At 44.0% G+C, this 18,103-nt stretch overlaps 1 protein-coding gene across 6 annotated transcripts in view; it reads left to right on the top strand.

Annotated features, from left to right (window-relative positions):
- Window positions 1–18,103, top strand: part of bt (projectin protein bent) — a 201,363-nt gene that overhangs the window by 84,270 nt on the left and 98,990 nt on the right. For 5 of the 6 annotated variants that reach the window (XM_075875040.1, XM_075875038.1, XM_075875042.1 and 2 more), the window contains 10 exons: window positions 2,202–2,472; window positions 3,046–3,185; window positions 3,773–3,914; window positions 10,117–10,258; window positions 11,118–11,242; window positions 12,425–12,563; window positions 13,448–13,578; window positions 13,723–13,809; window positions 13,946–14,152; window positions 16,157–16,459. In XM_075875040.1, the coding sequence (XP_075731155.1) occupies window positions 2,202–2,472; window positions 3,046–3,185; window positions 3,773–3,914; window positions 10,117–10,258; window positions 11,118–11,242; window positions 12,425–12,563; window positions 13,448–13,578; window positions 13,723–13,809; window positions 13,946–14,152; window positions 16,157–16,459 (1,687 nt within the window). The remainder of the gene's footprint in view (window positions 1–2,201; window positions 2,473–3,045; window positions 3,186–3,772; window positions 3,915–10,116; window positions 10,259–11,117; window positions 11,243–12,424; window positions 12,564–13,447; window positions 13,579–13,722; window positions 13,810–13,945; window positions 14,153–16,156; window positions 16,460–18,103) is intronic. The other variant, XM_075875041.1, reaches the window with a different exon arrangement.

Here is an 18,103-nt window from a genome sequence, read left to right as displayed (position 1 = left end):
TTTATTACTGTTGAAAGTTAGTGGTCTATTGTGTGTGTATCTTCTTCGTGTCCCATAGATTTTGCTTTGCCTTATCTACACTCTCTTAATAAACCTATTATAGTGAATTTGCCGTCATCAGAGATTTCAGAGAATAATTTATCATTTTAAACCGGCTCATTGCTTCGCTTTAGCGTCTTTTTAAAAGTATATGTATATTTTCAAATACAAGCATTCTAATCAGGTTCACTTTGGTCGAGAGATGAGCCGTTAGTTCTTTTTTGTAACTGTTGTGTGTCTCGTCCCATTGTACTGTGCGTGTTTTTTGTTTTACCGTATGTGTGCCCCGCCCTCTGTTCTCTCACGTGTCTCCCACTGTGGTTCCGAAACGTCACCTCAGACGTTGGACCTGCACTCTCCCTGGGAAAGCAGGCGCCAGTCACTTGCAGACATCATTCCCGACTGGCCCACGCTGCACAGAGTGCGACGAGGCAGCGAGGTTGGCCACTCGAATGACGTGCTTGTCTCGTAGCGTCTTTCTAGTGTCTGGGCTCTTTCTTTCGTGCAGCTTGCAAAGATGTTGGCAGGATGTCGTCTCGTTCTCGCTTGCGTCTCTCTCTCTCTCTTTCCACGTCTTCCTTCTTGACCAGTTTTATTGGACGTTTGTTCTAGTGACTAAGCTCCAACTATTTCTGTTACTCATCGGTCTCTTTTATGGCTGAGCTGCTTTCATGTCTGGTGTAGTTCTGTAGTTCTGTGTCACGTTGCATGTTTTTTTTTGTTGTTGGCCGCTTGCTGTGCATTGCTAACTGCATGATAAAAGATACTACGTGATCCTTTATTGTTCAATTTGCTGAAAGCTGTTTACTGTGCGACGAAGTGTTCAGGTCACTGCTACACCAGGCTTAGCGGTTAGGTTATGTTCTGTCCCATTAGTGTTCAACCATCTACAGAGGTATCAGAGCCAGAAAGACTTTTAAAGATGAAATTGAATAATATCCTGACTTTTCTACGTTACCTGTAGCGAAGACACGCTTGCATTCGCACAAGAAAGTGCAGTGTGGTAAGGTGCTTCAGAAAATGCATTGGCGTGCAGCTCTCACTTTTACAGTGCCCTGAGCATTCGTCGAACACGTGTGAGTCAACTGCATAGGCATCCTCGTACCACAAGCCACATTGCGTATGCTGCCGAATTGAGCATTGTGCATCTTCCTGGAGGAAATATTTTCATGCATTCCGTACTCTGTTTTCTTCAAAATTAGACTGCATTGCACAAAGTGCACATTATGTATGCATGTATAGTGAAAGTAACTTATATTTCTTCTTTGATATTATGTTCTGTACACATTTTACAGTCACTAGTATGTTGTATTTCTCTGACATGAAACATTATTGCAAACATAAGACTAACATGCATGAACTGTGAGCCTCTGATGTGACAGTTTAAGTAGGATCAGCTGTGGTGGAGTATCGGTGTGATTGCTTGCACTAAAGCCGGAAAATAGCATGGCCAAGTTATGCTATCCACTTTGTCATTTGTTAATGTTACCTTATTGTGCCTGGTCAGCTGCCTGTAAGATGTATTTTTCATGATTTTTTTTCTTGCTTATTTGAGAAATCTATCAGTGCTTCAATGTATATTTACTGTATGAAATTGGGAAACCGTGAAACCATGCTGTTGATGTCGCAAAGCTTTTTTTTCTATTATTATGCGTTCCTCAATAAGAGCGAACCATTTCGTAATTCTAATATATGCTACCTAAATAGCTGAATGGTTTTAGAACCAGTGTGCTATGTTGGCACAGTAACGTACTATGGCAACATATTTTGTCACGATGGCAGCATTGAAGGCTGACATCAGCAAGGGATATAGTTCAAACAATGGCTCTCAGATGGATACATTCGCTATGATTGTTATAGACCTACACTAAAGAAAAGTGCTCTACAAGACTTTCACTGTGCACAAATCAGTGCTTATGTGTTCTATGAGTGTACCTTATGACATCAGCCTGAAACACATTGGCCAGTAATTGAGCACTTTCCTTAAATGCAGATGATGTTAGCTGTATTTTGTTTGTTTTTTATTCTTTAGCAGAACACCGTGCTTCTTTTTTTATTAAAAAGTAATTATTGAGTAACATTGAACTGGGGCTGCATGTAAGCGAATCTCTTCTCCACTGGGGTTCTCTAAAAGTGCCTTGCGCACTGTCTGACCCCTGCAGAAACCAGACGCATTCCTTCAACCCCTGGAGAATGTGCATGTTAAGGAAGGTCGGGACAAGCTAGCCCGCTTCCAGGCCGTGTTTTCAAAGAGCGGTGTGAAGGGCAAGTGGTTCCGCAACCGCCAGGAGATCTTTATGGGCAAAAAGTACCACATGACTAGCCAGGGTGACCTTCACGTCCTTGAGGTCATGAACCCAACAGTGGAAGACGGAGGGCGATACACCCTTACTTGCCTTGACACCAGCTGCCAGGCACTCCTGGAAGTGGATGGTGCGTACGGCTGCACATTGCTTTTATATTTTGCTGGTGTTTGTGTCCAAGAGAATATCACTGTTATCAAGACGCGACGACATACGGTATCCGAAAGTTCTCGAGCCTTCTTGCCTAGTCTTGTGTGAAGGAGGCATGCCTTGTTAGATTGCATGCATGTTTTAAATAGAATTAAACACCTTCGTATAATATAGCACATTCCAGTAATGAATTTCTGATGTTTCATGAGACATTTCAGTAGCAGGCATCACTGCTGTTTATGTGAATGGAAAAAGAAACTGAAATTCATTCAATTATAAACTTAATAATTAGTGCCATATTATAATCTATTACCCACACTCGTATGTTCATCTACCATCGTGTTAAAGCATTTCTGCATGGGCTTTCTCATTTCACAATGCCATGTGGACATAGTCTTTGCCTTTCCACTGCTACTGTGCCCTTATCTAGTCACATTTTTTATATATTTCACATATAGTATTTATGGTTTTTGAAACATGTTTTACACTTGACTGTTCGGCACTTTCCTTGATGATTGTGCTAATGATCCTTTGTGCCGGTGGCTTCTGTCAGACCCGGACCCCGTGTACAAATTCGTCAAGAAGCTGCCGTCCAAGTCGCAGCAGTACACCACCAAGGAGCTGGTGCTGGAATGCACCACCAACAGCCACAAGGCCCCTGTGCAGTGGCTGAAGGATGACAAGAAGATTGCTGTGAGTTCTTCCCAACCGTATTAACTTTAGTTCTTGTTTAAGTCCTCGGGCAGACAGTGATTTCCCATATACAAGAATATATACAGAAACAGCAATAGGCTCAATCTAATCTGCACTCCTCTATAAGAATTCACAATACGAGGAGCTTGTCAGTCCTGCTGCTGAAGACACCAAAGGGGTAATGATGTGAGGTCACATATATCAGTTTCATGCATGCAGTAGGCATTTAACAGGCATAGTAAATTGTTTTTAAGCATTTGTGAGTTGTAATTAGCTGTTAATCAGTACACCATTCAGTGTTCTATTTTTTAAATTCTAGAATGTGAAGGGATGTATTCTTCTAAGCACGACATTTCGATATGGAATAGACAGTTTTTCCTGCTATTGTAATGAATCTGCCGTAAAAATCAGTACATTGTAACACCATGCCTAGCGAATAATAAAGATGATGCTATGCTTTCATGTTCTATGGCATCATTTATAGCTTCTGAATCTCAGTATGTCAGCTACAATACTTCGGCTCTTCAATGCGAGCATCATTTGGCTGTTTTCTTTGAAATGCATAATTTCCTGTGATTTTTCCGCAGGCAAGCGACAAGTACATTATTGAGCAGGACCAATTTGGCAAGAAAATACTGCGTGTTCAGAACTGCACTTTGGAGGACACCGGTTTGTACACCTGCAAGATCAACTCGGAAGAGAAGACCTCAAGCAAAGTCACCATTACAGGTAATACACATAGGGATGATGTCTTATTTCCTCTTTAAGAAAGAGACGAGAATCAAGTAGACAAAATATTTGCACTACCGTTGAACCCCTTTATAAGCGATGCACCGGGGAGAAATTCTTGTCTTTTATATGAGGTGTCTCGTATAAACAGAGCACCACACATGCATTTTTTTATCGACACCTAATTTAACGAAGGCACACTAGTGTCTCTCACATCCATTTGTCTGTTAAATCATAGTCTCTTATAAAAAGGTTTGACCGTATATCAGCTGAAGGTGGCATTTATTTGAAACAAAAGGTGAGACACAGACAAAAAAAGACACAGTGCTGAGCAAAGTAAAAACTATATTCAGAAAAAAGATGTGTCAGCTTCCGCACGAGAGTCTTGTTCACAATAAAGCAAGAATAGCACTATCACCTAGTTATAAAGTGATCCTATCACCTGCTTCAAGCAGTGTGCATATATTGGTGGGAGACTGCTACTACTTAATGGGGTTCAGTGGTTTGAGTTATTGAAATCATGAGGTAAAGCTGTGAAAACAGTTTATTTTCTGTGGTCATTACGGAAGCGCCCTTTCAATTTATTGCATGTCCCGTCAACACGTGTTTTGCAAGGGCACTGGATGCCTCTTTTTTTTCTCACTGTGAACAAGGTCTTCATGTGGGGGCTGTATCGTCTTTTTTACGAATACTGTGAGGAACCGGTTTATTCCGCCAGGCTCGAGCTAAATCACGCTGGTGATGATATCTTTAGATGAAGAAGATGTACAGGTGATGATGATATCAAAGAGAATAAAGAGTCATTCGCTTGTCGCGCTCACACTAATTCCCCCGCGCGGTGAAAGCGGCCGCCTGGTCGCTTAACAGTATTATGAAATGCGTCGCGCATAAGGCTTTAAACGAGATACGTGCACTATCTCTGTTCCTCGGCAACGATGATCAGGAGTAGCGCTAAGAGGAGAAACGCGGTAATTGACAGGAGATGTCTGTTCGACCACCGTGTACGGCCCAATGAAGCGACTGATGAATTTTTCGCATAGGCCGGGGACGCGTAGTGGGGTCCATAGAAGAACTTCGTCACCAGGGGAAAAACTCACAACACGGCGAGACGAGTCGTAGCGAGATTTCCGAGTGTTTTGAGAGAGGCCGGTGTTAACACGGGCCTGGTGACGGCAGTGTGCGAGACGAGATAGGAATTCTTCAGAGAAAGGAGCCGTCGAGGGTGCAGGGGCCGAAAGGAAAGAGACATCCACAGCGAAACTCGGCGAGCGACCATGGACGAGAAAAAATGGAGAAAAGCCGGTAGTGCGTTGAGCAGCCGTATTATAGGCGAATGTCACGAAGGGTAGAATTGCATCCCAGTTAGTGTGGTTGGGGTGAATGTACATGGCGATCATGTCCGATAGGGTCCGATGAAACTGTTCAGTCAATCCGTTGGTCTGCGGGTGGTAGCTAGGAGTGGTCTTGTGAACAGTTTTCGAGGCACGCAAAACTTGCTCGACAATGGAAGATAGGAAGACTTTGCCACGATCACTGAGGAGAATGCGTGGAGCTCCATGACGCAAAAAGATGTGGCGAAGAAAGAAATCGGCGATCTCGGTGGCAGTCCCAGATGGTATAGAAGCTGTTTCTGCGTAGCGGGTAAGGTGGTCGACGGCCGTGACAATCCAGCGATTCCCATTGGATGATATAGGAAGAGGGCCATACAAGTCGATTCCAACGACTTCAAAAGGCGAGGCGGGACAAGGAAGAGGTTGCATTAAGCCAGCCGGAGCAGTTGTCGGTCGTTTTCGCCGTTGGCAATGGACACAGGAGGCGACGTACTTAGCGACGGCTGAAGAGAGGCCAGGCCAAAAACAACGACTTCGTATTTTGTCCTAAGTCTTGTGATAGCCTAGATGTGCGGCGGTTGGATCATCATGAAAGGCTTCCAGAACTTCACGTTGCAGAGAACGTGGGATGACGGGTACCCACTTGTTGCCATCGATGTGGTAAATGTAGCGACATAAAGCATCGTCGACAAGCCTAAATTGTTTAAGTTGTCGACGGAGTCTGGCGTTTGGAGGAGTAGTAGAGCCGGTCAAGCGGTCAACAATGGTGCGGCAGTATAGGTCGACACGTTGTTGTGAAACAAGGACGGATAGGGTGGCAGGGGATGAACTTAGCGCTGCGATTGGAGAGGTGCTGTCGTTTTGGAGTATCGATGGTGAGTGGCTTCCGCTGGGCAAAGGACAGCGCGATAGAGCATCGGCATCTTGATGCTTCTTCCCTGATCTGTAGGCGACATCGAAATAATACTCCTGCAAGCGAAGCGCCCAGCGACCGAGGCGACCCGTTAAGTTTTTCAGCGATGAAAGCCAGCATAGGGCGTTATGGTCGGTCGCGACGGTAAAATGACGGCCGTGAAGATATGGTCGGAATCTTTGCACTGCCCAAACAACAGCAAGGCAATCCTGCTCGGTGATAGTGTAGTTCTTTTCTGGAGTGGTAAGAGCACGACTTGCGTAAGCAACGACGCGTTCGCGTGAGTTTTTGTCACGCTGCAAGAGTACCGCACCAAGACCATGACTACTTGCGTCGGTGTGAAGGATAGTGGGTGCGGTGGGATCGAAGTGGCACAGTACCGGATCCGACATGAGGGCTTGCTTTAATGCCACGAAAGCGCTTTCGCAGTCTTCGGACCAAATGAAGGGGACGTTCTTTGCGAGGAGTTGATGGAGCGGAGACGCAAGTTCCGCGAAACCACGTATGAAGCGCCGGAAGTAAGCTGCGCAGGTCCTTTTGACGTAGTGGACGAGGAAAATCGAGAACAGCGGCAAGCTTCTCGGGGTCGGGCCGAATTCCTTCTTTGCTGACAAGGTGGCCGAGAACCTTGATTGTCTTGCTAGCAAAGGTACATTTCTTGGTGTTAAGCTGTAGACCGGCTTTTGCAAGGCATGTGAGGACTTCGTCAAGACGTTGTAGATGCTGCGAGAACGTGGATGAAAACACTACTATGTCATCGAGATAGCACAGACATGTTTTCCATTTCAAACCACGCAATACGCCGTCTATCATGTGTTCGAAGGTGGCGGGCGCATTACAGAGTCCAAAAGGCATCACATTGAACTCGTACAACCCATCTGGCGTTGAAAAGGCGGTCTTCTCTTTATCAGACTCCGACATTGGTATCTGCCAGTAGCCTGACCTAAGGTCGAGGCTAGAAAAATGCTCTGCGCCCTGTAATGAATCCAGTGCATTGTCGATCCGAGGGAGGGGATAAACATCCTTGCACGTTATTTTGTTTAGCGCACGGTAATCGACGCAGAAACGCACTGTCCCATCTTTCTTTTGAACGAGAACAACTGGGGATGACCAGGGACTCGAGGAAGGACGTATGATGTTGCGTCGTAGCATGTCTGAGACATTTTCCTCGATGATCTTACGTTCTGCCTGAGACACGCGATATGGACGCCGATGTACAATACGAGAGCCGTCAGTCTGGATGCTGTGAGTAGCGGTGGTAGTCATGCTGAGGGCAGGCGAGTTCACGTCAAATAGAGAACGGCGTCTATTTAACAGGGCGAGCAAATCTTCAGTTTGATGAGGTGTTAAGTCATTGCTTATTGTTGCGGACACAGGTGTGGCAGAGGCATTAAATGACAGTGATTGTGACTTCGGAACATCGTTGTGGTTGTTGTTCGGAAGAGTAACAATCGTAACAGGCTCACTGTCGACCGCGCAAGATACTGTTGAGCCACAGGGGAGCAGTACACACTCGGGCGTTTGATTTATGGCGGTTAGGTACGTAGACCCATCGAAGAAGCGAATAAGCCCTGGTGTGATCACAATGCCCCTACGTAGGGTATGACCGTAAGGAAGAATTAGTACGTCGCCATCCACAATGTCGGTGCAATTAAAACTTATAATTTCTTCGATGTATGGCCGAAGTACATAATCTGACTTGGTGACAAGGCGGATGCGTTCATCGTGTTCAACCGGAGAAGAGTCAGTGGCATTTAGATGCAGGAGGCGCTGATGACATGATATGAAAGCGGATGCAGAAGACAAGAAATCCCACCCAAGAATGAGAGCGTGGGTGCACTCACGAAATACCGCGAAAACAATGTGATGACGAATGCCTTCTATGCAGACACGAACGGTACACTGTGCAAGTGGACGAATAAGAGCGTTGGTCGCCGCACGTAGAGGTGGGCCGCCATAAGGTGTGGTGACTTTTCGAAGGCGGGAACAAAAATCAGCACGAATAATCGAAATGGCAGCGCCAGTGTCTACAAGAGCCTCAACACGTACACCTTCTACAAACACTACTATCAAATTCGATGGCCGCTCTGGAGGAATCGTTAGCTGTCCAAGGGATGCAGTTTCCCCTCCTAAAACTGCATTGGGGAGTTTTCCGCGTGGGCGTTCGTGGAATGGGAGGCGGGCCGTAGAGGCGACACTGAACGGCGACTTGGAGAAGGCGACCTGCGGCGAGACGTACGGGAATTCCCAGGCATGTCCGTATGGTAAGTAGGTGACGGTGAACGGTAATAGGACGTTCAGAAGGGTGGTCGTTGGTAGTTCATGGTCGGACGGAAGCTTCGATGTTCTTCGGGAGCGTAGCCGCGTTGCTCGTCTTGTTGGCGCCTTCGACAAAACCGAGCGATATGTCCTCGATAGCCGCAGTAGTAACAGATTGGTCGAGGTGGGCGCTGAGGTGCGTAGTAAGGTGGTGCACGCGCTGGCGGTGATAACGAAGCCACAGGCATATGGTCTGCTGTTGTAGGCACAGAAACGGTGGGTGCGACAGAAACCGCGGCAACTTCGGCGTACGTGCGCGTCTGGCGCTTGCAGGTACTGTTGGAACACGTCGCACGCGATGCGGAGGCGATCTCTTGTTTAATCAGGTCTCGCAAGCTATCTTTTTCAGAAGGGAAAGTAACTTCCGCAGCACAGGAAGAGCAGCGCCCGTGCAGCTCTTCACGAACGATGTCGCGAATAAGCGCACGCAAGTCGAGGGGTGCAGGCAAACGAACGTCGGTGGCATCGTAGCAAAGGCGAAGAGACTGAAGCTCGTCAAGTCGCTGACAGATGGTTATCACGTCCTGGGTGGTGGCCGGATTTTGCGTGGCGAGGGCGTTAAAGGCGACGGTGTTAATGCCTTTAATAATGTGGCGTATTTAGTCGTTCTGAGACATACCGGTGTTAACGCGCTTGCACAGTGCAAGGACATCCTCAATATAAGAGGTGTAAGATTCACCCGGCAGCTGCGTGCGTTCGGCGAGTTTCTTCTTTGCTGCCTCAATGCGAACTGCAGGGGCACCAAATACCTGGCGAATTTGCTGCTCGAAAGTGTCCCAGTCGGGAAGATCCGGGTGGTGGTTCCAGAACCAAGTTTTCGCAACATCGGACAAGTAAAATGGGACGCTGCGCAACTTCTGTGGATTGTCCCACCTGTTCATATCGCTGACGAGGTCGTAGTTCTTGATCCAGTCTTCGACATCATCGCCTCGGAGACCGGAAAACACAGGTGGATCACGCAGGCGAGTGTTGTTGGGCGGAGCGGGTGGCGGTGGCTGCAGTAGGACGGCGACGTTGGATGGGCCAGGGTTTCCTTGGGCCGCCATGGCAGGGGGTTGTATGCGACGACCCGAGCGGAGCTCCAGCGAGAACGGGCGAGAGGACTTGAGGGAACGAAAAGCACAGTCCACCACTTGTGAGGAACCGGTTTATTCCGCCAGGCTCGAGCTAAATCACGCTGGTGATGATATCTTTAGATGAAGAAGATGTACAGGTGATGATGATTTCAAAGAGAATAAAGAGTCATTCGCTTGTCGCACTCACACTACATATTTACTTTGGTCACTGCTATTTTTCTTTATCCATTTTATTCTCCAACCAGACTGGATTATATCCGACCGCTGTCTTCATAAAAAGTGAGACGTGTTGCTCCTTTTTGTCAATTACCATTTATATAAACCAAAAGAACAACACCCTTGACGGTCTTGTATCAGTTGTGCCTTTGTTAATGTTACTGACCACATTTGGACACGAACCACGCACTGCTTTGTGTTATTACTGTGCCAAATATTGCTGTCATACTTAACAACTGTAAGATTCACAAGACAGCCAAGCAGCAGGGCCCACTGCTACAATGGTGCTTTTTCTTATACTCAAAAGGCAGCAAGTCGTTTAATTCGAGCTGTTGTCCTACTCGCAGAACAAAAGTTCCAGTTCATGAAGGGCCTGAAAAGCTTCAAGATCTTCGAGGATGAATCTGTCACTCTTGAATGCGAAGTGGACGAGTGGGAGGCCCCAGTGCAATGGTTCAAGGATGGCAAGGAGATCAAGGGTGACAAGCAGTAAGCACTTTTCTTGCAGCATGCTATTTTGCTTTGCATCAAGACGAGCTACCAGTATTTACATCTTTATAACTTTGTGGTACCTGAAAGAGACATAGCTTTGCTATATCAAATATTCATTATGAATGTATATTCTTTACTTTGTAATAGCTGTGAGACAATATATTTGTATTGTCCATCACTAAGTCCCGTGGATTGGTACATGTGGTAATTCATTGTATCCAATGTTTTTTATATATGCCTGCTCTGCCTAAAGAAGCACGAGTGCTTATTAATCACTGACTGCGATGCAGCTTGTAATTTGATTGTCACCGCACAACCATTTGGTCTAAGCACCATAATCATGCAAGTGTGAATTTTGCAGGACCTCAAAAAACTTGTTTTAGTCAATAATCAATCAATCATAATCACACTTTGCTTCCAACAATTGGGGCATTCTATATGAAAAAAAAAAAGAAAGGCATATTCTATGTTAGCTAGGTCTAGCAGTCAGTTTTACTTGATGACAAGTTTTCTTTCCTAGGAACCGCATATTGTTTCTTCAAATGTTTGCTAATAATTGTTAAGCTTTAATTACACTTTTTTTGTTCACTTGTCTGGCTCTTTCTCACACTTGTATTCATTCATTTATCTTAATAAATAACTAGCTTTTATTGAGTGCCTGTGTCATTATCCTTGTTTTCATGTCACTGTCCTAATTGCACTCTTTTTCATTACGTGTTACTATTTTGCCTTGTGATTGACCCTTATGAAGTACAAAAGAGGCTCTGCCATTATCATTATTTCCTCTTTATAAATTAATCCAAGCGTGACTACCTTTCACGTTGAGTGATATAGCATGCATCTCAATCTAATACAGCTATGAAGTGGCTGCAGAAGGTCGTAAACGCCGCATTCACATAAAAAAAGCAAAGATCACGGATGAAGGCCAATACGTCTGCAAAACCAACTCGGACGAGACAAGTGGAGAACTTCTAGTGGAACGTAAGTGGAGAAGTAGTTTTTTCATGAACTGCAGTGGAGTACGAATTTGGTATTGTTGGCTCATGATTTTCTGTAGAAAACAGTGGTAAAAAAACGGTATGAAGAAAGAACACAAACTACGGCACTGACTATCAACCAAATGTGTTTGGTTGGTAGTCACATTTAGAGCAATCTACCCCTCGGCCAAAGTGCTCTAATGAAGTCACTACAATGTGTGCTACTGTGTTGTTCACACAAGAAGTGACGTTCTTGGGATACACGGCTTTGTATGGTGGTTCTGAAATATTTCACTTTTAGTCTAATCAAGCCAGTGCCATATTCACCTAGCTGGTAACACAGCAATTAGTGCATAATTGCATCGATTCTTCCAGAGCAAAGTCAACATTCAATACCTCAGCTGTGCACTCTCGTTTGTAAGCTGCACTTTATTTTAGTGTGGTGTATGTTGTACAGACACACCATATTCCTATTTTATTCTATGACTTTTCAATACTTTTCTAATGACTTTCATTGACCTTTAGTGGAGAAAAACAGCTCTATTTATGAAACAGTTGGTGTGAGTTGGATGTCGTTTTTTTAGGGACGGAGCTCCTAAAAGCGTGGGTCTGTCTCCATTCCTTGCATGTATGTACGGGACTGCCTATAGTTCCACCTTTGCCAACTGCCCACTACTTCATCCTTGCAAGCATCCCACTACGCCCCATCACCGATCCACTACTTCACCAACCATAAAGCAAATACTGTTGAAAATCAGCCAATATTAAATACAATATGGTCGTGTGCTTGTATCTAGGCGTGCGATAAAGAACTATAGATTGTTTCGCTGTGTCCATCCCTTGTTTGTACGTGACCGCCTATAGTTCTACTTTTGCAAACTGCCCACTACTTCGCCCTTGCAAACATTCCACTACACCCCATCAGCGATCCACCACTTCCCCGACCATAAAGCCGTTATAGTGAAGGGGGAACGGAAGCGACGTATAGCTACCACTTAAGACTAATAAAATTTCTTGTATAGATATATACAGTGTTTGTCACGTCTTTGATGTAGTGGGCAATATTCGCAGATGGTTCACGGTTTAGCGATGAAACCCTTCAGTGCTTTGCCCTACTCATCATCGATCACTTCGTGGATATGCTTTGATTTTTTTTGCCTCACACATTTTCATCTTTTGCTTGTAGCGGCCAACAAATTCAATAAGAAGCTGAAGGATGTGGATGCTCTAGAAAGGGAGCAAGCCATCCTTGAGGTTGACCTTCTGGACAGGTATGCTCCCCTCAAGTGGTTCAAGAACGGCGAGGAAATCAAGCCGAGTGAGAGGTGAGACTAATCCGGCACTTTATGAACAGCCTAGGGAGTGCACTCTTTGGTATACAGTTCATTTCACTTCGATCACATCACTGGCTTGGCCAACTCCTTCCCTAGCTTCTCAACATTTATATCTTGGAGATCATGTCGCCACATCTTAGGTTGACAGCCACATTTTTCGAGGTGTTAATAGATGCAGCACTGAACACTTCCACACTAATTGCTTCTTGTATTTCCTCATTATAAAGCGCATGCAACTATAAAACCAGACCATGCGGGTCTACCATATTGAAGCTTTTCTGAAATTCCTACAACATTTGCTGTTTCTAAAAAGCACTAACTTAGAGCTTTATTAATGGATGTTTAATATCTTACTGCTCAAAATAAAATGATATATATTGGTCGCAAATGCAGGAACCTGTTTTTCAACAAATCTATGCTTGGTCCTGTTTTGTGCTTATGTACAATAGAATTGAAATTGCATTCTGAAGTAGATACAAGTTTGTATTGTCAACTTGTTGATATATTGACGTACTTGTCACACAAATGCTGTACAGCAGAGGCTGGCAAGGTAAGTGTTGTGTGGTGCAATGGGTGTCCCATCTAAATTTATCAGTACAGATGTCAAGCATGGGTACTAGTGATGATACCTTGCTGCCAGTAGTCTAAACTGTTCCTTGTATTTTTGGGCCTCTGTGAAACTGTTTGGGTCCTTTTGTTTCTGAACAACTTGAACACTCCAGCACGTCTCGAAAGATGTCCATGGTTAATATAATGCAATACTTCCTTATATACCACGGAGACAGGAATCAGAGCACTAGTGAATGGCATTAATTTTTGTCATCATCAATCAGTACGTAATTTTTTGTTGTTCACTTTTTGTTCCTGTCTTGTAGGATAACCATTAAGCAGCTTGAAGATGGTCGCCACCAACTGATCATTAACAAATGTGAACTTGATGATACGGGTGAATATTCTATTGAGTGCAAGGACCTCAAGTGTGCCTGCAAGCTAAGCGTGACTGAAGGTGAGTCTGTGCTTACGGGTGGCATTCTTTCAGTTTCTACATTATGAGGATGTCATTTCCCCGATCAGGAACATGTAGTAACAAAAACAGGAGTATTCTTACTGCTTTATCACAAATGTGGGTCTTCGTATTCTCTGTTTTCAGCTGAAAAAGCTCCTGTCATCAAGCTAGACAAGACGGACTATACTGGAGACACTGGAAAGCCACTGACTATCGAGATCCCATACAGCGGTAAGGCTTGTTTCGACACTTTAAGTTTCTCGTGCGTCAATCTGTTGTCATGGCATGTAGGTTAAAGTGAATGACTGAAATATGAAAAGCTGCAACAGTGAAGCTCCGTTTCGCACCTCTTGTTTCTTTTTTCTAGTGACTGGTGTGAGGACATCAGACGTTGTTGGCAAGTTGCTACGCAACGGACAGCCAGTTAGCACCAAGGAGGTTGATGTTGTCGTGAAGAACGATGTAGTGCTTGTCACCTTCAGGAAGCCCGTTCGGGACACTTCTGGTCCCTATGAGTTTTCTCTGAGTAACTCTCAAGGAGAAGCGAAGCTCCCACTCAACATCAACATTCTGGGTGAGTACAAGAATCCAGCTGGATGGCTAAAATGTAATTATGCATTTGTGCAGATGCAAGCATGGTGTTTAGTAAAAAAACTACTTTTTGTGTCCTATACACTGCTGTTTGCAACTTGATATCACCGTTTTTCAAGTCAACCTCAAAACATCAACACAGGTGAAAAAATAGGAGCATGCCAATAAAATATGGAGGCATCATGGACTTTTGAGAGAAGTATGACACTTCAACAGCACTGTGCGTTATGCCTCTTAAGAGGGCAGACTGGTCATTGGGACTGAAAAGTAACAAAAAAAATCATTTTTCTATATAGACACATTTGGTTTCTGCAAGTATTTTTCTATCTAGCTGCAAATTTTCACACACCAGGAAGTGGTATATTTTTTTGTAATGTCATTCTAACTATCCAGATTCTTGGTGCTGTTAACATGCAGAACCTGCAAAAAAATGGGGAACAGACTTTGAAGCTTCTATATAATTTGCCGGCACCTGTGTTAGAAGCTCTGCTATGAGTTTATAAGCCCCTTTATGAGGATTGCAAACATGCGCACCATGATTGTTGCTTTTTGAAGAAGCTGTGTGTTTTCAATTCTTTCCATGTTTCTCAGAGAAGTAAATTTACGGCTGTTCAATTTTGAGGCCTCAATATCTCTGCAGCTAAGGCAGGTATAACAATAATTCTTCTTGCAACCGAAACCTCTATGTGTGTAGAATGCAAGTACGGGAGCAGAATTTATAGCACGAGTCTTTTTAAGTAATTACTCATCAAACTTGTAATATAATTTCAACTGCTTTTGAAGATGTATATAGTTCATTTTGTTGTAAACTAACCAAGAAAGGCCCAAAAACAAAAAAGTCTTGCATACTTTCACTCTATAGTCATTAGTCTTTGTTGGAATATCTCAACTAGCACTTTAATTAGCACTTTTTTGTTCTATAGCAGCCTTAAACAATAGGGGATCAACTTAAGTTATCTCAGGAACAAGATGAGTTACAGAAAAACTAATTAAACATTTGAAATCAACAGAAAAAACTGCATAGTACTGTGCAGTTCGACCAAGATCACTGAAAAAATAAACAAAAAATGTCTAAGACCAGTCTGCCCCCTTAAGAACAGCAAGAAGCCCCCTTAACTCTAATCAAAAGAATTGATAGTCTGTATGACTATTGTCACTTATATCATTGTTTTAATATTAGACTAATGGGACAAGACATGTCTGTGTTAGTTGTGGTCTACTAATGCTAACGCCAGGATGAAGGCGTTAGGTATGTCTCTCTAGCCAGTGCACAGGTGTACCAGGAAACTAAAACTCGCATTAAGCATGCCAAAGTGATATGCATGGACCCGACCTTGTTTAAGTTCGATGTGTTCTTATCAGATATAAATAGTTGCTGTACCATACTAATTTGAAGTTATTCGGTCTGTGTAAACTTCTACGAAACCAATACAGCACTAATAAGTCTAAAAACTCATTCACACCTGTAACTAGTACTGGTTGTGCAACCAAGATATTCATAAACCAGCTGGTTGCAAGCAATTACAAATGGCTACTTTAGTTGAAAAGCTAATGCTTTGTCTTAGTCTCAGAGCTGGTGACAGTTGTTAGTCAGCTCTCATCCTGTCTTATTTTTTCGTATTTTGTCTCTTTTACAGTTTACGCTGTTTTTACTTTTTACAATGTTTGACCAAATAGCCCAATGAAACACACTTCTATGTACAGCTCACATTAGCAGGCATGAGTATCGGTCGCCTCGAGTTGATTTTTGGTTGCCATTTGTAAATGTTCGTGCGACTTGGTGCTTGTTGCAGCTGGGAATGAACCTTAATAAAACAATGATAACAGTAATACAAATTTCTAATAGAATTTTGCTATGGTTCGTGCACGCATGGCAGTGTGCATGTGTACTTGCATTTTTTTTTTACACACTCTTCTTCTGAAGGGACTGGAGGAGTGCATTTCTGTGATAACCGAGCATATCTCGTGTGGCGTTCTTGATCTCCAGACGTGCCCCAGCCACCCGAGGGTCCCCTCGAGGTCTACGACATCTACAGGGATCGCTGCAAGCTCAAATGGAAGCCACCAAAGGACACCGGTGGTGTCCCACTGCAGCATTATGTGGTGGAAAGGCAGGACCTTGGTGTCAGAGGAGGCTGGACCGAAGTCCTCACTACTGAGGACACTCACGCAGATATTACGGACCTCACACCTAAGAAGGAGTACAAGTTTAGGGTGCGCGCTGTGAACAAAAAGGGCGCATCAGAGCCGCTCAATGCTGACAGAACAACGTTGGCAAAGGATCCGTATGGTGAGTTTGATAGAGCTTGGTCGCAATGTTACACGTGTGAAGACACAAAACTGCAAGAAGCTGCTCGCTGCAAACACACGACACTCTCCGAACAAGAACACAGTGAAACACAACAGGAATGCAGCGGCATTTCCAACATGTGCGACTCGAAGAACTCAAACTGGAAGGAGCTTCTGGCTGCAAACACATTATAATATGCCTGAACAAGAACATCGAAAATACAGCAAAAACATGTCATTTTGCCTTGACAATAGTGGTTCTCCATATTCTGAAAATTGCCGCCAAAAGGCCTCACTACTCAGGCCCATATGAACATCAGGCTCTTGAGCAAATATGTGGCACTCATGTCTCTTGCCCAAGTTTGTACAAATATGTGCTGCTTAGAGTCTGCAGAGTGCTCTAGTTGGAGTCATCAATGCGATAGCTGCAAGAAATGAACCTGTCAATGAAACTACAGCACAGTTGTTTGGAAGTCTATCTAGCAAAGACATTTCACGAATCCTAAACCTTCAAAGTCACACTTTGCCAGATCACTGCTGGCAAAAAAATTACAGATGCTCACCATGTCATGCCTTCCAGATCTCTCAGACATCCACAAGATCACACCCAACAATTTTTTTTTACTTCACCAAGCTCCATACAAAATTCTTCCTCCAGATGCACTGTACTTTTTTAAAGCGAATACAAAGATCAAGTTCAAAATCGCCACTGCCAGACCTTCGAAACCTACCAGATCACTCCCGACAAATGTCTCAGACACCTTGCCAAATCACAGCTGTCGAACCTTCTAGACAACCACGAGACCGAACCTGCCAGTCTCCTAGGCACCCACATCATCACTGCGATTCACCCAACTTCATCCTAACCAAGAGTCTGTGATTCACATCAGTGCTTGCTTGTTTCTCAGCATAAACTTGTGATACAAGGCAAAAAAAGAGGATCACTGACTGCTACTATTCAGCATGAGTCAGCCATGACCAATAATGATATAAACACACAGATATGAAAGACTTGTTAGTCATAATTATGCACTTCATGCACATTTATTGTTTATGAAACAATATTTGTTTTACCCCACATAAACCTTATTCACAAAATAACAGCACTTTATTAAAATAACATGCACCTTAAATAGGAAATACTTACATTGCTAAGTGTGCTTTTTTTGTATTGCTGCTGCTACCAATAGGGGTCCTGAAACACCTTTTCAAGCAATCATAAAATTATCTCAGTATCGAAATTTATTGACTCGTGAATTGATTGCCGTAAATATCTTTGCAATATGGGCGTAGTTAGAGAGGTACGTTGCACACTTTATGCACCTTATTTTTTCCCTTTCCTTGTCCTAACGAGCACGCTGGAATTTACATAGGGGAGATGACAGTGGTGAGAAGCTATATCAGTGTGAATCATAAACTTTTGCGTGCATTGTGAAATGTGTTCACTCCCCACTAGTGCAATTCTAGTGTGGGCTAGTGTCGCTACTGTGTAATTTTATCAACTATAGAGTGTCGTGAAAGCACACGGTGGCACTCTGCGGCAAGAGGTGCGGTATCGCAGGCCGGATAAATGGTCTGGCATAGACCAAAGTCATACAATGCCGGAGCACACGCTGAACATGTCAGGCCACGTCGAGAATGGGGA

This window comes from Rhipicephalus microplus, chromosome 10, assembly GCF_043290135.1.
Source record: "Rhipicephalus microplus isolate Deutch F79 chromosome 10, USDA_Rmic, whole genome shotgun sequence".
NCBI lineage: Eukaryota > Metazoa > Arthropoda > Arachnida > Ixodida > Ixodidae > Rhipicephalus > Rhipicephalus microplus.
This window is presented reverse-complemented; position numbering and strand designations above follow the sequence as displayed.